This window comes from Perca fluviatilis, chromosome 24, assembly GCF_010015445.1.
Source record: "Perca fluviatilis chromosome 24, GENO_Pfluv_1.0, whole genome shotgun sequence".
Taxonomy (NCBI): domain Eukaryota; kingdom Metazoa; phylum Chordata; class Actinopteri; order Perciformes; family Percidae; genus Perca; species Perca fluviatilis.
The window spans coordinates 15,775,068-15,788,416 of record NC_053135.1 but is presented as its reverse complement, the minus strand read 5'-3'; the positions used below and the strand labels follow the sequence as shown (position 1 = coordinate 15,788,416).

The 13,349-nt window shown below is 40.5% G+C and overlaps 2 protein-coding genes and 2 non-coding genes across 4 annotated transcripts in view; 3 read left to right on the top strand and 1 right to left on the bottom strand.

Annotated features, from left to right (window-relative positions):
- Positions 1-13,349, bottom strand: part of LOC120554235 (gastrula zinc finger protein XlCGF8.2DB-like) — a 147,610-nt gene that overhangs the window by 67,723 nt on the left and 66,538 nt on the right. The window lies entirely within an intron of this gene.
- Positions 18-90, top strand: trnak-cuu. Its single transcript has one exon. It is a non-coding gene; the product is annotated as a tRNA-Lys (tRNA).
- trnaq-uug lies at positions 2,025-2,096 on the top strand. The gene has a single exon. It is a non-coding gene; the product is annotated as a tRNA-Gln (tRNA).
- LOC120554237 (oocyte zinc finger protein XlCOF6.1-like) overlaps positions 7,214-13,349 on the top strand; it is a 13,434-nt gene continuing 7,298 nt past the window's right edge. Inside the window, exon 1 of the mRNA XM_039793008.1 lies at positions 7,214-7,406. Coding sequence (XP_039648942.1) covers positions 7,346-7,406 — 61 coding nt within the window. The 5' untranslated portion in view covers positions 7,214-7,345. The remainder of the gene's footprint in view (positions 7,407-13,349) is intronic.

Here is a 13,349-nt window from a genome sequence, read left to right as displayed (position 1 = left end):
CTTAACATTCTAGAACTGCCTGGCTAGCTCAGTTGGTAGAGCATGAGACTCTTAATCTCAGGGTCTTGGGTTCGAGCCCAAAGTTGGGCGGTGGTGGTTTTGAGAGTGGGAATCTCTTACTTCAGCACGGTGTCAGGTGGCTCTGGTTTGCTTAAAGCAGATCAACTTTCAACCACAAAAAGGGCAGTTCAATCCCTTCAACTAACAGTCTAGAATATACCTGCGTTGTAAGATCATGTGCTACGCTCACTTCCTGTTGCTCTGATCAGAATATATTCTGGTGAAAAGCATCTTTACCATTCTAAAGATGTATGTAAAACTCTAGAACTGCAGCTTAACATTCTAGTCTGAAATTTAACGTTCTCAAGCACAAACAAATTCTGGCTACCGCAATTTAACATTCCAGAACTGCAGCTTAACATTCTTGAACTGCGAATTGAGCTGAATATTACAACCTTTCCTTATGATGTCAGTACTCTTAGTCTCCAGTAGGTTGGCTGTGGCTCAGAGGTGGAGCGGATCAACTTTTAACCACAAGATATGATGTAAGAAACTACCGAGCAAACCCATAACCTTTCAGTCTGGTGGTTCTGTGGTGTAATGGTTAGCACTCTAGACTCACATTCAAGAGATCTGAGTTCAAATATCAGTGGAACCTGGTTTTAAGCCAGCGTACAGGTGAAAAAAATATATCCTTTCCACATCTAGCTTAAAGTAGGCTTACAGGTAAAAAGTCTAAACTAAAAAGCCAACGTTGGCTTGAGGTGGCTTGTCTCTGTTGCAAACACTGTTAAACTGTAACTTTACATTCTAGAATGGTAATGTTTCACTCTTGAACTGCATCTTAAAACTTCTAGAACATCACTCTATCATTTTAGAAGTACAACTTAACATTCTAGAACTGCGATTAGCATTCTATAACCACATCTTAACATTCTGGAACAGCATCATAAAATTCTAGAACTGCAGCTTAACATTCTTGAACTGCGAATTGAGCTGATGAGAAAAGCAAAGGTCAAATCACTGCTTTGATGATTACAACCTTTCCTTGTAACGTCAGTCCTCTTAGTCTCCAGTAGGCTGGCTGTGGCTCAGAAGTGGAGTGGATCAACTTTCAACCACAAAGTGGGTTGTTCAATCCCAGTATAACAATCCCTGCAAATAACAATCTAGAATTTGCCTACATTGTATGATCATGTCTTATGCTGACCTTCTGTTCCTCAGATCAGAATAAAGTCTGGTGACAACACATCTTAAAATTCTAGAACATCACTCTATCATTTTAGAACTACAACTTAACATTCTAGAACTGTGATTAGTATTCTAGAACCGCATCTTAACATTCTAGAACTGTATCTTAAAATTCCAGAACTGCAGCTTAACATTCTAGAAGTTCAACTTAACATTCTAGAACTACAATTTAACATTCTAGAATTGTAATTAACATTATAGAACTGCATCTTAAAATTCCAGAAGTACAACTTAACATTCTAGAACTGCGATTAGCATTCTAGAACCGCATCTTAACATTCTAGAACTGCATCTTAAAATTCCAGAACTGCGGCTTAACATTCTAGAAGTTCAACCTAACATTCTAGAACTGTAATTAACATTACAGAACTGCATCTTAAAATTCCATAAGTACAACTGAAACATGATAATGGGAAAAAAAGAACCTACCAATTCTTTGTATTTTAGGTCACACGAATATGCGCAAGTTACGGAATTGTGAGTACAGCCCCACCTTTTGTGAGCATCTTCATTGTCAACCCATGTAAAGTTAGCATGTGTTTGTACACAGTACTACTATCTACTGCTGGTTTCATTGATTGTGGCAAGTCCTTCAAAACATTTTCTTGACTTGCCTTTTCCCACATCCTCTGTGAACGCTTAGCTTACTAAATTACTAAAGTTATTAATTAAGTTATTAATTTCTGCTTTTTCATCGTATCTTCTTTGTGATTGTTGGGTGCCATATGATCTAAGAACCTGCCTAGCAAACACATGTGCTACTTCCATGTTGTGTTTCCATGGTGTAATGGTTAGCACTCTGGACTTTGAATCCAGTGATCCGAGTTCAAATCTCAGTGGAACCTGATTTTAAGCCAGAGTACAGGTGAAAAAAAAATATCCTTTCCACATCTAGCTTAAAGTAGGCTTACAGGTAAAAAGTCTAAACTAAAAAGCCAACGTTGGCTTGAGGTGGCTTGTCTCTGTTGCAAACACTGTTAAACTGTAACTTTACATTCTAGAATGGTAATGTTTCACTCTTGAACTGCATCTTAAAACTTCTAGAACATCACTCTATCATTTTAGAACTACAACTTAACATTCTAGAACTGCGATTAGTATTCTAGAACCGCATCTTAACATTCTAGAACTGTATCTTAAAATTCCAGAACTGCAGCTTAACATTCTAGAAGTTCAACTTAACATTCTAGAACTACAATTTAACATTCTAGAATTGTAATTAACATTATAGAACTGCATCTTAAAATTCCAGAAGTACAACTTAACATTCTAGAACTGCGATTAGCATTCTAGAACCGCATCTTAACATTCTAGAACAGCATCATAAAATTCCAGAACTGCAGCTTAACATTGTAGAACCGCATCTTAACATTCTAGAACAGCATCATAAAATTCCAGAACTGCAGCTTAACATTCTTGAACTGCGAATTGAGCTAATGAGAAAAGCAAAGGTCAAATCACTGCTTTGATGATTACAACCTTTCCTCATAATGTCAGTCCTCTTAGTCTCCAGTAGGCTGGCTGTGGCTCAGAAGTAGAGCGGATCAACTTTCAACCACAAAATGGGCAGTTCAATCCCAGTATAACAATCCTCAGATCAGACTAAAGTCTGGTGACAACACATCTTAAAATTCTAGAACTTCAACCTAACATTCTAGAACTACAATTTAACATTCCAGAACTGCGATTAGCATTCTAGAACCGCATCTTAAAATTCCAGAACTGCAGCTTAACATTCTAGAAGTTCAACTTAACATTCTAGAACTATAATTTAACATTCTAGAACTGTAATTAACATTCTAGAACTGCATCTTAAAATTCCAAAACTGCAGTTTAACATTCTAGAAGTGCAACTTGAGCTGATGAGTAACAGCTAAGGAAAAATCACTGCTTTGATGATTACAACATTTTCCTATAATCTCAGTCCTCTAAGTCTCCAGTACCCTAGTACTCTGCCTGTCTTTCCCTACCATGTCTGACCAATTTGTTTTCCCTACATCTACCACAAACACTGTTAAACTGTAACTTCTAAATTCTACATTCTCTCAGTCTAATGGCTTGCTATGTCACTTTGAATACAGAGGTGAGGGTCACATCGGTACCGGCTGGGAATCTGTACAAGTACAACTTAAGATTCTAGAACTACATTTTAACATTCTAGAAGTGCCTGGCTAGCTCTGTCGGTAGAGCATGAGACTCTTAATCTCAGGGTTTTGTGTTCGAGCCCCACGTTGGGTGGTGATGCTTTTGAAAGTGGGAGTCTCTGACTCCAGCACAGTGTCAGGTGCCTGTGGTTCCTTAGAGCAGATCAACTTTCTACCACAAAATGGGCAGTTCAATCCCTGCAACTAACAGTCTAGAATATGCCTGCTCAGATCAGAATATATTCTGCTGAAAAGCATCTTTACCATTCTAGAGTTGTATGTAAAACTGAATGTGTCCTGCCTTCAGTCTCCGGGTGAGCTGTTCAAAATCGGCCCGGCTTGTGACGTCACAACGAGCTGGCTAACCTTTGGCAACCTTTAGCTTGTAGCGTTAGCATGCTATCGCTAGCATGCTACCTTGTTCTCAATAGGAAAGCACTGCTACAACACACACAAGTTCACTATAATCTACAAAAGAACTACTTACATGTGCGCCTCATTTAGAAGTCTCCCAGCTAATCCTGCCTTGTAACTGACCAAAGTTGAAGAAACAGCCTTTCTTTTACTTCTATGGAGATAGCTAGCTGACACGATCTACATCTCAGCTACTGAGCATGTGCGAGTGCAATCAAAGATTGTACAGTAGAAGAAGAAGAAACAAGGTCTCACTCTGTAGCTAAAACAAAAACCAGGTGAAAAGAGGATCTGCAGCAGTGAGAGAGAGCTGTGCAGTACAACAAAAATATCATAGGCATAATATAATAAATAAATATCCATTGGTAACAAGGCATGACGAATCCATGTTCTCATTCTGTTTATGCCAAATTCTGACTCTACCATCTGAATGTCTCAACAGAAATCGAGACTCATCAGACCAGACAACATTTTTAAAGTCTTCAACTGTCCAATTTTGGTGAGCTCGTGCAAATTGTAGCCCCTTTTTCTATTTTTAGTGGCAATGAGTGGTACCTGGAGGGGTCTTCTGCTGGTGTAGCCCATCCGCATCATGGCTGTGCGTGTTGTGGCTTCACAAATGCTTTGCTGCATACCTCAGTTATTTGAGTCAAAGTTGATCTTCTATCAGCTGGAATCAGTCGGCCCATTCTCCTCTGACCTCTAGCATTAACAAGGCATTTTCACCCCGAGAAACGAGGTCTCACTCTGTAGCTAAAACAAAAACCAGGTGAAAAGAGGATCTGCAGCAGTGAGAGAGAGCTGTGCAGTACAACAAAAATATGATGTTTTTTGAAAATTAAACCATGTAAACCTATTCTGGTACAACCTTAAAATACAATTATGAACCTGAAAATGAGTATAATATGGGCGCTTTAACATTCTAAAACTGTGATTAACATTCTAGAACCACATCTTAACATTCTAGAACCGCATCTTAAAATTCCAGAACTACAGCTTAACATTCTAGAAGTTCAACTTAAGCTGATGAGTAAAAGCAAAGGTAAATCACTACATTTTAACGTTCTTAAAATTCTAGAACTTCAACCTAACATTCTAGAACTACATTTTAACATTCTAGAACAGTAATTAACATTACAGAACTGCATCTTAAAATTCCAGAAGTACAACTTAACATTCTAAAACTGTGATTAGAATTCTAGAACCGCATCTTAACATTCTAGAACCGCATCTTAAAATTCCAGAACTTGAACAGAATCATGTCCTATGCTGAACTCCTGTTCCTTAGATCAGACTAAAGTCTGGTGACAACATATCTTAAAATTCTAAAACTTAAGCCTATCATTCCAGAACCACAACTTAACATAACAACTTCTCTCTTTTGATGTTTTATTTAATTAAGCAACAGTGGAAACATGGGTGTGGGTAGCTCTGCTACGTATGTTTGTGTGTGGTCAGATATCGAGGACACACACGCACACAATCTGAACCGGGTAGTCAGTCATCATCCGAACTGCGACCTCTCCTTTTTCTTTCTCTCACTTTTTTCTCCGGGTGGTGCGCGCGGTGTGAGGTGCGTGTCCGCGCTATTCTGCGACATGTAGCCTACTCACAACAATCACTCCTGATTGACGGCCTTTTGTACAGCCCGTGTACTTTTTCAGACTTCCAGCTGACAGCGGTGTCTGTGAGCGTCACTGGTGGCCACCAGCTGGCTGTCCCGTCAGACTGAAGCTTCTGACAACATCGGAGAAAATGTGCAATTGGCACAAATTCAACATGTGAACTGGTTGCTATGGACTCGTCACTAGGCTTCCTCAGTCATTTTATATGTTATGAGACTAGCTAACTGGAACGTTAGTTGTAGAGAAGAGTAGGCTATGTCGCAGAAAAAGATACAAGATTTTTTCTTCCGGTCATAGTAATGCGGCTAAATTTAGCAAGATTTTATGTGTAGATGTTACAGTTGATGTTTCCTTGTCAACCGCCGAGGCAAACTCTGTTGGGGCAGCTGTAGAGCCAGAGTCTGATACAAGCAGCAGCTGAGAGGGCATGAGGATAAAATATACAATGACTGAGGAAGCCTAGTGACGAATCCATAGCAATGGATGTTGTCAGAAGCTTCAGTCTGACGGGACAGCCAGCTGGTGGCGGCCGGGATCGTCTCCCTGCTCCCTGGGCAAAGTTGGGAACCAGAATCAGCTTTAAATACAGTCCTAATCTAGTCCTCACTAGAACAGGCCCAATTATAGTAAATACATGAAAACTTCACTGTTGTTGCATGAAATGTCGTTTGTGTTTAGCCTACATCATCATTTTCTATCATGTGAAACAAGAGGCCAAGCCAGCCTGGTTGTGAAGCTGCAGACAGATGCTCCTCAGCAGTCTGCTCCCCCTGCTGCTCATAAGGTGGCTCTGCACCCCTTTCGTTTCAGACCCTCCCACCAGCCTTTGGGCCACGCCTCCTCATTTACATTGACATGTCAAGTCCAAACCAAAAGCCAATGTTAAATGAAAATCGAAAAGGCAAATATTAAATTAAAATTAAAAGCCAATGTTAAATTGAACTCAAAAAGGCAAATATTAAATAAAAATTAAAAGCCAATGTTAAATTGAAATTGAAAAGCCAAATAGTAAATCCAAATGGATAAGCCAAATGGAAATAAAAAAAAAAGATCTTGCTTTGTTTTCTCTTTGGACTTTCAATTTGAATTATGAATAAATATTTCCTCCATACTATGTATGTCCTATTTACCCACCAAACTGTTGTTTTTCAACTATGACAAGGTAAAATCGGTTTTGCATTCTATCACCCCTTTAAACCCCTTTAAACACAAACTGACAAAAAGTTTTCACTCTGTTTATCTTCCAGGTCCAAGCGGGACACATCCAGAGAGAAATGTCCCAGCAGAGGACAGGCTGTTGTTAATTCAGACACAGATTGTAAATAAGTGTCTGATCCTGTTCTGAACCAACTCAGTTCTGATCGCTGCTCTCTGTCAGGTTGATCCATGCCTTTCCAGAGTGCTGAAGTTAAGCTGAAGCAAAACTAAGAAACTGTGGAGAGTGATGATGAATCTCTATAAAAACTGAACGTTACACATTACTTATTGTCGTCTTTAATGCCAGCTTTTAATAAGTGGGAAAAAAGTAGCACATTTGTTATGTATTTCTTCCTATGCTCGTTTAATTTTGTATGTTCAGTTTAAATAATACACATTTAACAATTTTAATTTTCTGCATTTTCCTTGATAATCAAATTCACGGACCTATTTGGGGAAAATATGGGTCCAGGAGGATCTTTAATGTAGACTGTCCTCATCACCAGTGGGAGGCAGCAATGCAGTAACAGTGCCTAGTCTGCCGGAAATGGACAGAAGAAGAACACTGCCGTAATTCTACAAGAAGAAGAATACGACGACAACGACAGTTCATATTTAACCGAGCTAAACACCGGAGCAGTCAGCTAAGAGAAGCCGTTAGTTGGATCCAAATAACGGCAGAAACCCCCCGAGGAGTTAGTCCGTTAATCAGATATGGGCCGACACCGGAAACAGCCGGAGGTGGTTTTAAAACCGGAAACGAAGCTGAGTGGAGGTTTGTTTTCTTTCTACTGCTCTGCTAGTGAAGCTAACTTTAGCTAAACCATTCGCTGCCTGTTAGCCAGCTAGCTACTGAAGCTAAAGTGTTTTATAAGGGGGATTAGTAGAGATAAGTACGTATCTGTTTGTAACTTTATTAGTGAAAGAAGCAGCTTGACACGTGTTCCAAATTTGATTTGGAAAAGAAGAAAGGAACAGTACGTTGTTATGATTAATTCATCGTCTTTTATTACAGGAAACTGGTTCATTCTGTTCCGTTTCTTTCATAACGTATTGCACTTGCTTACTTGACTTTGTAACCTCAGTCTTCATAACATTCAGTTCTAGCTAGCTTTACGGTAAGTCTGTGTCACACTCTTGTGTGCTCCCTGTAAAATACAAACTAGAAGCAACATGCCCATTGTTACTAAAGCGGTTCTTAAACAGAATAAAGCAGAATCAGGTTTATGGCCAAGGTGTGTGTGTGTGTGTGTGTGTGTGTGTGTGTGTGTGTGTGTGTGTGTGTGTGTGTGTGTGTGTGTGTGTGTGTGTGTGTGTGTGTGTGTGTGTGTGTGTGTGTGTGTGTGTGTGTGTGTGTGTAAACCAGGAACCAAATTCATGAAATCCATTTTTTGTAATTTAATAAAACAAATGTATGCCTGAAATTACGAGAATGTTGCAACATTGTAAAATGTATATTACAATGTATGTATTTAAACAAATCAATGACCAAGGGCATATGTTTCATTCCAATATTCAGGGCTCCAGACTAACTTTTTGCCTTGGTTGCACTGGTGCACGTAACATTTTTATTTAGGTGCACCTACATTTTATATATATATATTAAAAAATATATATATCTCTGAGAAAACTCCTTCACTTGTTTAAAAAACAAAAACAGACTGATTAAAAGAGAAAGAGGACGCCCGGATAGCTCAGTTGGTGTATATATAGAGGTTTGACTCCGACCTGCGGCCCTTTCCTGCATGTCATTCCCCCCCTCTCATGTCTTCAGCTTTTCTATCAAAAAAAATAAATAAAATGACAGGGCAACAGAGGGAGAGAGGGCGACTGCGATGGACTGAAGCATATATATCACAGAGTGACGGCTGACTCATTATGAATGGGTCCAGCACAGGTCGAATGCGCTTTGACGGGTCAGCGGTGTTACACACGTCTTGTGTAGACTATGAAATGTCTGTATCGTCACTGCGCTGCATTTTTATGAACTATGATAATGTGGCCATGGGTCACATCTCTTGCCCAGGTCCAGCAGGCTCCGTCTTAAACGCTATATTACTCAACGAACTGAACTGTTAGTTGCATTTAATAACTTCTAATGTGTTTTTCGCCGTGGCGGTCGCAATAACCGAGAGTTACCAGCGGAAACACTGGTACCAATACAGGTTTCCCTCTCATACTTAACAATATACAGCTGTGTTAATAACAATTAAAACTGTAGACAAATGTCAGCAATTTGGACCAGCGGCGCTGTGTCTCTCCATGTTGCAGGGTATGAGTGAATGGGGGCAGGGCTGCGTGGAGGAGAGATCCAAACACAGGCACGGCTTTACAGAAGGAATGGGTCATGTTACGCAACATTAAACCATATCGATATAAACGACATCGCTTCGTTCATGGAGAGGTGGCGGATGCGAGGACGTTAAGTGCACCGGTGCGACCTAGGAACAATCTTAGTCGCACCCTTACAAATTGTACCAAATGGTCGCACTCTAGAGCCCTGATAGTGTGTGTGTGTGTGTGTGTGTGTGTGTGTGTGTGTGTGTGTGTGTGTGTGTGTGTGTGTGTGTGTGTGTGTGTGTGTGTGTGTGTGTGTTTTTTGTGTGTGTGTGTGTGTGTGTGTGTGTGTGTGTGTGTGTGCGGCGCAATGAAAAGATATTGCAGGGACGTGTAGATGTTTTGCATTTGTGCTCCGTGCATTTCTGCCATAAGTTTCGGGTTTCCACCTCCGATGTAGAGCAGCGTACAGCCACTTCCCTAAACGTCTCAAACGGGGCTCTGGGTTTCAAACAGTGCTCTTTGTCTGTCAGATGGTTGGAGATCTACCGTATCAGGAGAGCAATCACGTAATGCATAGCAGACTACGGTGCAGGTATATTATTTTCTGAAATGTAGTGACTTTATTCTTGTAGGCTAATAGCCTATTATAATTCACCTTTTATTTTTCACAAAATATCTCCTCCAAATCTCAGAGCACAGATGGGATGAGTTATATTTTGAATGTGCATGAAGTTTTGGACATGAGCAGAAATCTTGCTCAAACATCTGAAATATTAAAGTCCAGAGGTTTATTAAAATATTAAATGAGTAATGTATCATTGAGGTGAATAATTGTCATATGCACATTTACATAGGTTACTTCCCCACCAAAAGATGCAAAAGAGGGAAGAATAAATGATGCCTAAGCTACATGTGTGCTGACTAGGATATAATTAGAAAAGTCGATCCTAAGGAGAATAAATAGATGAAAGACAGCCTTACTGCAATATTTTCATTATGTTTTTATATTTGGATTGTAATGTTTCCCTTTACATAAAGATATTTCAGGCATATTTATTCCAAAAGGGTAGAAATGGGTGCATAAAAATTCACCAAAATGCAGGAAATTAAGTGTTTAAAGGGGTGATAGAATGCAAAACCCATTTTATCTTGTCATAGTTGAAAAATGACAGTTTGGTGGGTAACTAGGACATACATAGAACCTTAAAATTCCATTGACACCTCTTTTCTCTGCAAATCTCACAATTTGAAACTGCCTCTGAAAACAGGCGAATCTCAACGAGCCGCCGAGTTGACGTCTGTTTTCAGGCAACATTTACACTTTAAACTCCTCCTCATTTGGTTCTAGTCTCTATCTTTGTCACGCCCCAGCATTTACATAGGCTACACAACTGACCTGAGATCAGGTAGTCTTCTGAATCTAAGTCGCGCAGATCTCTGCTATTCCATTACAAAATTCACTTATGAAACTTTTTTTATGCGAGAAATCAACTATGTAAAGCTCAAATATGGCCGTTTTACGAAAATTGATGGCTAATTGCAATGTGTGTCGGAGTTCAGCGGCCGGTACTGCCTGGGTTGCTGCATCGGACTACCAAACGCTGCTGCCCTGACAGAGCTCCAGGGCCTACAGCTCGATGTTCTCCCTCCCCTCTTCCTGCTAAATGGCCGGTGTGTGACTGAGAGCGCAGTCAGCGAGCTTGTTACGCCCGCAATCTCTTAATGCAGGTTCCAGTTAATCTTATAATGGATATGTGTTGAGTTATTTAAACAAACGATCAGGGAAATAAACGCCTCTTGTCCGCGAGTCTCATTGATAGAACCCGCGGTGAGCTGGAGTCCATCAATGAGATCTAGCTAGCCTCCTCCTAACGAGACCTCTGAAATTCACAAAATGCTAAGCTAAGCTTTGTAAGACCTTTTGGTAGCTGTGATATACATGCCGTGACGAAATTCAAAGTGTAAATATACTATAGTTAAGCCGAAAGTGTAGCTAGCTAGCCGCTGTCTTTACCCATTGGATTGAAGGGACACTAGCAGCTAACGAAACCTCTCAAATTCACAAAAAATGCATTAAATTGAAATCGGACACAACTTTTAGCTTTATAAGACCTTGGGGAACCTGTAATAAAAGTGGCGTGATGAAATCCAAACTGTAAATATACTATAGTTATGCCGAAAGTGTAGCTAGGTAGCCGCGATCTTTCCCCATTGTATTGAATGGGACACATAGCTAGCTAGCTGCTCCTCCTAACAAGACCCCTGACGTTAACAAAAATGCCTTAAATTGAAATCGGACACACCGGTTAGCTTTTTAAGACCTTGAGCTAGCTGTGATATAAGTGCTGTGACGAAATTCAAACTGTAAATACACTCACCTAAAGGATTATTAGGAACACCCTACTAATACCGTGTTTGACCCCCTTTCGCCTTCAGAACTGCCTTAATTCTTCATGGCATTGATTCAACAAGGTGCTGGAAGCATTCTTTTGAAATGTTGGCCCATATTGATAGGATAGCATCTTGCAGTTGATGGAGATTTGTGGGATGCACATCCAGGGCACGAAGCTCCCGTTCCACCACATCCCAACGATGTTCTATTGGGTTGAGATCTGGTGACTGTGGGGGCCATTTTAGTACAGTGAACTATTTGTCATGTTCAAGAAACCAATTTGAAATGATTCGAGCAATAATTGCATTAACAAGAAATCTTACAGGTGATCCTAATAATCTTTAAGGTGAGTGTACACTCACCTAAAGGATTATTAGGAACACCTGTTAAATTTCACTAATGAAATTACCTAATCAAACAATCACATGGCAGCTGCTTCAATGCATTTAGAGGTGTGGTCCAGGTCTAGACAATCTCCTGAACTCAAAACTGAATGTCAGAATGAGAAAGAGGTGATCTGAGCAACTTTGAGCGTGGCACGGTTGTTGGTGCCAGAAGGGCTGGTCTGAGAATTTCACTATCTGCTCAGTTAGTGGGATTTTAACGCACAACCATTTCTAGGGTTTACAATGAATGGTCTGTAAAAGGAAAAAACTCCAGTATGCTGCAGTTCTGGGGGGCGAAAATGCCTTGTTGATGCTAGAGGTCAGAGGAGAATGGGCCGAGTGATTCCAGCTGATAGATCAACTTTGACTCAAAAAAACACTTGTTACAACCGAGGTATGCAGCAAAGCATTTGTGAAGCCACAACACGCACAACCTTGAGGCGGATGGGCTACAAGAGCAGAAGACCCCACCGGGTACCACCCATCTCCACTAAAAATAGGAAAATGAGGCTACAATTTGCACGAGCGCACCAAAACTGGACAGTTGAAGACTGTAAAAATGTTGCCTGGTCTGATGAGTCTCGATTTCTGTTGAGACATTCAAATGGTAGAGTCAGAATTTGGCTTAAACGGAATGAGAACATGGATCAGTCTTCCCTTATTACCACTGTGCAGGCTGGTGGTGGTGTAATGGTGTGGGGGATCCCTTTTGCCTTCAGAACCGCCTTAATTCTTTGTGTCATTGATTCAACAAGGTGCTGGAAGCATTCTTTAGAAATGTTGGCCCATATTGAGAGGATAGGGTCAAACACGGTATTAGTATGGTGTTCCTAATAATCTTTTAGGTGAGTGTATAGTCTAGTTATGCCGGCTGCTGCCCAGCTCCGTGGAGCACCGGTAGAGCAGTAATCCACGAACTGTGACTTTGCCCTGGGTATGGCGCCCAGACTGTGTGGAGCTCCTAAAGTCCGACACGTCTTAGCAAATTTGCAATTAGCCATACATTTTTCGTAAAACGGTCCATATTTGAGATTTATATAGTTGATTTCTCGCATAAAAAAAGTCTCAGAAGTGAATTTGGTAATGAAACATTGCAGTGTCTGAAATATGAGACCTACTGTCTTGTCTCCAATGGGTGTATGGGGATTCGCTCAACCAATCAGCGCGCAGCTCATCTAAATATTCATGAGCGTATCATATTAGGAAGAAAAGCTCTTGATAGAAATGGGGCTAAAACACAGGGATGCATAAGGGCCAATTAAATATCAACTAGGGCTGAACGATTAATTGCATTTGGGATAATGTTAAAACGCGATATCCTAATCGCATAGGCTGTGATTTGGTCACGTGACTCAAAAGAGCAAATCAGTCTGCACTCTGCAGAGAAAGCATCAACTTAGCACGCTAATGCTACGCCGTACCTTGAGCAGATTTCTGTCATTCAAACAACTCTGAGTGGTAGTTTAAAACTTGTAAGGGTTTTATTCGGGCTCCAGTCCATACATGCAGTTAATGAATACAGACATGCAGAACTGAAGGCTTAGGGCTTAGCTCCAGTTAGCGGTTAGCTCCGTTATAAAGATATGGAGTGGAGGAGACTGCCGCGGAGAGGGGTAACAACCCGACTCTGATAAATGATGTTCAGGGAGCTTTCACAGCA